This window comes from Sceloporus undulatus, chromosome 2 (assembly GCF_019175285.1).
Source record: "Sceloporus undulatus isolate JIND9_A2432 ecotype Alabama chromosome 2, SceUnd_v1.1, whole genome shotgun sequence".
NCBI classification, from domain to species: Eukaryota; Metazoa; Chordata; class Lepidosauria; order Squamata; family Phrynosomatidae; genus Sceloporus; species Sceloporus undulatus.
The window spans coordinates 215,514,264-215,521,566 of NC_056523.1; the positions used below are offsets into that span (position 1 = coordinate 215,514,264).

Consider the following 7,303-nt stretch of genomic DNA (forward strand, 5'->3'; position numbering starts at 1 on the left):
TGGCACCCCCTTTTTAGAGGGATGTAATTTCCACTCAGTTTTATTCTTGAAGGAAAGAATGAGTAATTTTAGCAAATTTATTCCTATTGAAAGAAAGTTTTGAAAACTGCAAAGACTATTTACAGTTCAGGGCTCACTTTGCACAAAATATGCATATGGGTATTTCTTTTCCTTTCTTTTTCCTTTTTTTTTTTAAGAGAAAACATTATTTTCAACATAGAGAAAAAATATGTTTACATAGATATAATCTGGGCAGCAAATGCTGTTTGATGAGTAAAACAAAACAAAACAAAACAAAAAGGTGTGAAGTTTGCAAAGAAAAATCCTGGACAGCAAAGCCTGTTACAGACTGCCAAAATAAAGCTACTTGGGGTCTCTTTGGAGGTATGCTGTTTAAACAATGCATGCATTCTAAGGATCCAGAAGCTGCACCAAAGCTGCACTCCAGTGCTTAGGAATGGAGTGTGGCTTTGGCGTGACCTCCAGACTCTTAGGACCCATGCATCATTTAAATAGCATACCTCCAAAGAGACCCCAAGCAGCTTTATTTTGGCAGTCTGTAACAGGCCAAAGATTTTTATCTATCCAGGATTCTTTGTGTCAGAGTTTCCTGATAATTTTTTAAAACTATTTTTTCCACCTATTTTTGAATATTCTTTCCTTCCCTACTTCCAACCCAGAAGCTAAGTGAAGCTTTAACCTATATTATTTTAAGGAGATGGCAAGGCATATACAGTTTCAGAGGGCATTTTAGGCATTTTAGGAAGGTATCTATGCTTATTTCTGCTATTGAGCAGTCTTGTATTTTCTATATTTGTAATCTAATTGTGTATGTTTAAACTTAAATTAGAAAAATCCACTTTAGGTACCACAACTCCAAAAATTATCAATCATTGTGGTCAAGACATGCTGACTGAGGGATTTGGGGAGTTATAATCCAAAAGTAATTCTTCCAAGCTGTAGTTTAAATTCCTGTCTTTAAAACTGTCTTAAGAGGTTTTATAATGATATTTTCATGCATCACAAGTGAGCCAAGGGCTCTGTGTGAACCTCAGAATGACTGATATGTTTTATAAGGGAATGAACAAATAAGTACACAAGAGGAAATGCTTTCTACAATCCACTTGTATTAATATTGTTAGACTATGAATATACTATAATAAGGATTGATTGGATGTGAACTGGAAATGGATCAAGCAATGAGGTCTAAGTCAGATTTTTAAAAAGAAATCAAATGCTGCCTTTTAGATCGGAATTAATAACTGAATTGTTCTGCTTAGATGTTGAATATCCTTGAAACTGATGATTTGGTATAAAAGGGGGGGGGGAAAGTTTAGCTCAATATTTTTTGTGTTTCAACTTTCTTGGTGCAAAGGATATGTCCAAACTGCTAAAGGAGGGCGGAGGATTACAATGATCTCCAACCTGCTGCCTTCCCATCTCTGGGAGCTGTGCGAAGAGTCTGGCATCACATTCATACACAAAAGATGAATACAATGACTTGAGAGAGAAAATATCAGAATAAATATGGCTGGGTATTTCCCTACTTGATTGTGACACTGCTCAGTAAAACTGTCTCATTGGCTAGGATGATTTCCTACTTTTCTACTGAGATCAGGAAGACTAGTATGGATCGTTTGACCATTCAAGTAATTGGAACACTGCCTTGGAATAAGTTCAATAAACTCTTCCATCGGATAAACTGAATAAGCTGTTTCTGTGCTGTCTGCAGCATCGCATAATGTACCCATTGTAAACTGTTCCCGTTCAAGCTGCAGGTGGGGAAACAGATGAATGTTCTCCTGCATTCAAAGCAAAACCAAACCACCACCTTCTATTATGTCAGGGAGAAAATGAGTATGGAAACATTTTCCCTAGCGTGTTGGCTTTTTTAAAAATGAGGTAATGTTCAAGTATCCAGTCTTCCTATCTGGCTGGAATATGGTTAGACGTTACATAGCTAGCAGTGACAAAACTAGACCAGCAATGGACAGATATATGTGTTGGTGATCATGAATTCCAGTATTCATTGAGAGAGATCTACAAATAAACAATCAGTGGTGAATCCTCAGTTCTAGCAAACTAGGCAGGCAAGGCTAATTCTGGCCTAGGAGCAGAAAGAATGTGGTTGTTGTACCTCTGAAGAAGCTGATCCCCTCTAGCTTTGGTTCAAATAATTTAGAGGGCAGGGGTATAAATCTTAGCAAATTTCATTCCCAAGGCAAGAATGGATAGATTTACAGTTTTCCCCTCACTGTGGGAAAGTTGTCAAACACTGTGCTGTTTTTGCAGATTATTCTCTGTTCAGGAAGTATTCTGTGCAAACAGATGCAACAGCATTTCCTGCACAAAAACATCTGTGTGCATTTCCCCCCAGCTAGAATAAGTCCCATACTATAAAGATTCTTGGCCATCTAGAATGCCCCTTATTACAGTTTCCCAATACTATATATATACTATATATATATATATATATATATATATATATATATATATATATATATATCACATTTTCCTAATAATCTTGCTACCCCTAACAGAGTGGTATTGAGAGGGCAAGAGAGCACAAAGAATCATGCTGCGGTAGAAAATGGATCCAGCAAACCTATATATTATTTCATCTTGGTGGGCAATAGCTATTCAGAGGATCAGACAGCCACTCTTTTTACTGAGAATGCCAAGAGTTGAACCTGGGATCCTTTTAAACATGTATAGTATTGCTGAAGCAATAAACTATGGCTCTCCCCTGATTTCAGCCAGGCCTCCTATATCTATGCTTCACATTTAGCTCTTGCAAAGGAAATATAGGCCCTAAATTCATGGTTATTTTGTGATGGGTAGCCCAAGGAAATAATATTGAAGGGTTATCTATCATAAATCAATACAAATTCCTCCAAATCCACATGCGGGCAGTCTGATATCTTTATGAACATTTCATTTATCCATTTATTTTAGCCAATTTAAATTTTAATAAACATTTAACTGACAAATTCCTGGTGCTTTGGACCACATTTGTTTCTCCATGAGCAACTTGCTGGAATATCCTGCAAATGCCCTGCAAATTATCTTTCAACTGTCTCCACTGGTAAAAGTTTAGAGACGTATTTGCTTTCGGACACAAGTGGGGGAAAAACAAGGAAGGGACTTCAACTATTCTAAAGGGTACATGGCTTCCATGTTTGTCCCTTGCCAGTTCAAACCCCGATAGGTCATGAAAAAACAATGTGTGTTCTTCCACAGAGTTGACTGACTGGTAGACAATGTGAACTATAAGCAATCTTGGTGCTTACAGGACTGGAGAAAAGAACCTGACAGAATTTCATATATTTAGGAAGGGAAAAACAAAAATCTTTAGACTAAATAAACTCTTCCCTTACTAGGTCCTTGTTATGGCTCCTCTCAAGGCAACAAGACAATTGCCTAGAAGAGGCATTAGATGCTTATTTATAGAGCAGAGGTTTGTTAGTCCTTCCATCACTTGGATTCCTCAGCTAGAAATATAAGTAGTAAATAGGTCAGTTTCCAAATTATCTCTTGTCTGTCCTGAAAAATAATGGTGCAGTGTGTGTGGCGGGGGAACCCCAAGGGTTCATTTCCATATAAATTGGAGATTTACCTGCAAGAGAAGGGCAGGGCTGTGCTGAATATTTCCCCATTTCTATTTCAGAGACCAAAAAGAAAAAAAGAAAAAATTGATTTTGCTGAAGTTTAACTGTTCTTCTTTTTTGATACGATTGTGAGATTATTGACAGTTTTTATTGTTTTGATAATGACCATTCTCTCTTTCCTCAAGTGCTTTGCTCCGTTGCTATTTCCTCCTGCTCCAATCTGGTTACTGCTTCTACCATCTTCTGCACTTAACCACATGGGTGATCACAGCCTATCAGGGATCACATAGTGACCGGGATGATGTTGTGCAGCTAGATAGCCAATAAGATTTGACTATCTATTGACATGACTGAGGGCAAATAAATAAATAAATGGCAAGTTGAGGGCAATGCTTCTTAAATTAATCATACCGGTGATCCCAGGCAATCAGGGATCACGCAGTGAACACACAATGATATCATTACATTCTTACCAAATCAGGTATGTCTACATGATGATGATAGTGAGGATAAATGAAGTCAATAAAGACAGAGAAAGGAGAGGGCCATGTAAATGAATAAGCAAACATTTTCACAGGCATTGCCAAAACAAAACAAATCAAAAATCCTCAAAACTGGACGATTATATTGGACACATCTGAAGATGTTCCTTGAAAAAACAGTGAATACTTTCAGCTCAGCCCTAAAAAGGGACATATTGATGCTGTGGAACACTGGATTAGCTTGTATCCACTGATATAAACCTAATAAATAAGGATTAAAAAATAAAACAACCAAATCCCAGTTGCTCACTCTGGATGAGCTCTCCATCCTTCTGGGAGATAAACAATCTTGTTATCATCCCTTCTCTCTTCTTTAAAAAATATACACCTGCCTTTATTGAACGTACGTAGAACTATGGCTTTATAATAAGAAAAAGGTTGTGTAGACTGCAGCTCATTAAATCTTTACATCCATTTGGAGGCATCTACTAAATGTGAATATGTACAAAATAAGGAATGGATCGGAGAAGGTGGGTCAAGTGAATGTCAGGGGCTTGGAGTGGTGGAGTTGGGTGGGAAGAGGGTGCGAGTGATGTGTGGCGAGTATAAATTCCCCATTGGATCAATGAGAAATCCATTGCTTTACTGTCCATGGACAGGCTTGGCAGTCTGTAGCCATTTACTTCTTAAACATGTCCTGGAGGGGACCAGGCAGGTATTTGATGACGGTGTCTAGAATGCTTTCCTCCTCATCCTCATCCTCATCACCACAGCCAGGAGGAATGGCCTTCTTTGGACGTGTCAGGCTTCCCTCAGCATTGGCTTCCAGAGCTGCTTGGGCTTCTGCTTCTCTTTCCTCCTTCTTCTTAATTCCATACTGCAGAAGGGTGAGGGGGGTAAGTGGGGGCAGGAAGAAAAGAAAAATACAAGAAAGCTGTCACTCTTCAACTCATCGCCAGGCTTAAAGCAGGAGATCTGGTTTGCCCAACATCAATATTTACTTTTTACAAAGATTGCTCCTCTTGCCTGAGTGCCTGGTGGTCAATATTATGCTCATCCTTTAAATCAAACAGCAGTTTTAAAATGTCAGGCCAGCCTTGCATTATAAAGCTAAGAAGAAAGACCTGACTTCCCCTTAAAAATCAAAGAAACATTATATAAAATCCAAATCCTTCTTAATCCCTTGTGCAGTTGCACAAAAGGTGAATACAGGAGACCATTTTGGAAAAAATAAGTGGTAATTTACACAGTGGCAATGCAACTGTTTTGAGTGTTTGTCTGTGGCTTCTTTCAATGCTGTGAGCAGTATTATTAGCTTGTCTCTAGTTTTCATAAGGGCTGAATGGGAACAGTGCACTGGTAAAATTGAGGGCTGACAGTGAACTCTGTTTATTACACTGGACTTTAACACTGAATTTAGCAGCTGAATTGTTCAGTCCTACCCTGAGTATCTTTTAAAAAATAGCAAATAACCAAAACAAGTCACCAGAATCCCCAAACATTTCAGCCTTCTCAGCAGCCTCTGCTGTCTGGATATGTACTCAGGTAGTATGGCTACTTGTGCATCACCAATAAAAAAGGAAATGCATCACCAATAAAAAAGAGAGATAAAGATTTGTACAAATTTGGTATATGCTAATTTGTGTGCAAATTATTATTAATAATAATAAGCCACAGACAAACACTCCAAACAGTCGCATTGCCATTGTGTAAATTTCTGGTTCAGGACTCAAAGCAATATACAGAACCTAAACACACCTGAAAATTCATATCATAAGTTAAAAAGATAATTAAACAAACCATAACAATGAAACCAGTAATCATTACTCCGAAGTACCACGAGCTAAATCACTCCAGGGGTGCCCCTCCTTCAAAGTAGGGCAATGCTACCTTGGAAGGATTCCATGCTGGAGTAAGTACAACATCATCCTGACTTGGGGAGGAGTGATGCTTGGGTAAGAAACAGTTGCAATGTGGGCTTCTTTGACTTGGTTGAGGTCCCATCACCAGAGATGATGAAAGCTGTCAGCTCTGTATTCTCCTGTATTTAAAACGTTTAAATCTCAAGTTCCCTCCTTTCCAAATATGACGAAATTTGAGGAATCTGAGAAATTCATTTTTAAAAAGCAAACTAAAACAAAATTCTGTCCTATATTGAAAGAAAATAAGTAATGCTGTTCCCAGAGTACCACAATGGCTTGAGAGTAGTGTACTTGCTGCCATCAGTGATACAGCTACAAGTGTGTGTGTGTGTGGGGGGGGGGGACATGAGGGCATTAATCCCCTTGTATGAACTCTGCCTCCCCATATGAACGTTTCCATCACTCCCCACATTTCTAGCATTGCAGAGAGTGAGACGTTGAAATTAATTCATGCTAGAATGATTTTGCTTTTCTTGGATGACATTTGTGGTCTTTGTATTTCCTTGGTAACTTTGCCTGTTCCTGTTCTTTGAATATCTAAACTCTATTCCTAAATGCTCAGCGGAAGTTTTAAGTTCCTACAATGTTGCAAATTTGGAGTCTGGAGGGACATTTCTTCTGGAAATGAAGAATTCTTATTGGGAGAGGCAATGATCTCATTTTGTCCCCCATTGCAGCAGCCCTGCCTACCATATAGGCATTAAGGATGAGTATCCTGTTTGGAAAAAACAACAAGGTTACTCAATACTAATTTGGTTGAAATCACAGAGATTTAAATCGGTTGAGGGGGACTGGCAAGGCTCCCCACCTGCAGTGCACCTGGGACCAAAGAGCCAGAGTGACCATCTTGAGAGGGAGAGAGGCAGGCCAGCAACAACAGGCCTTGCCTGAAAGACGAAGAGCCCTCCTTCTGACCACCACCTTGAGGGGAGAGAGGCCTATGTGAGAGAGCAGATGAGCTGGACTTTCCCCCTTCTCTACTGTCATTCCCTTCTCCTTTTGACCATCCATTAAGAACCCAAGCCCTACCTCCATTCCATCTGTCTTGGTCCAGGCCTCAGAGGTAGAGAAGAACTGCTGGACCTGATTCCCTTCCCCATCACCTCTCCCTTCAACTTTTGTGTTGTGTCTTTTTAGATTGTAAGCCTGTGGGCAGGGAACCGTCTAACTAAAAGATTGTATGTACAGCGCTGTGTAAATTTACAGTGCTTTATAAATAAAGGATAATAATAATAATAATAATAATAATAATAATAATAATAATAATAATAATAATTTGAACATTGGACTA

The 7,303-nt window shown here is 38.9% G+C and overlaps 1 protein-coding gene across 1 annotated transcript in view; it reads right to left on the reverse strand.

The window, feature by feature from the left end:
• Positions 1-502: 502 nt before the first annotated feature.
• CPLX1 (complexin 1) overlaps positions 503-7,303 on the reverse strand; it is a 183,929-nt gene continuing 177,128 nt past the window's right edge. The window contains exon 4 of the mRNA XM_042455754.1: positions 503-4,967. Within this exon, the coding sequence (XP_042311688.1) occupies positions 4,770-4,967 (198 nt within the window). The 3' untranslated portion in view covers positions 503-4,769. The remainder of the gene's footprint in view (positions 4,968-7,303) is intronic.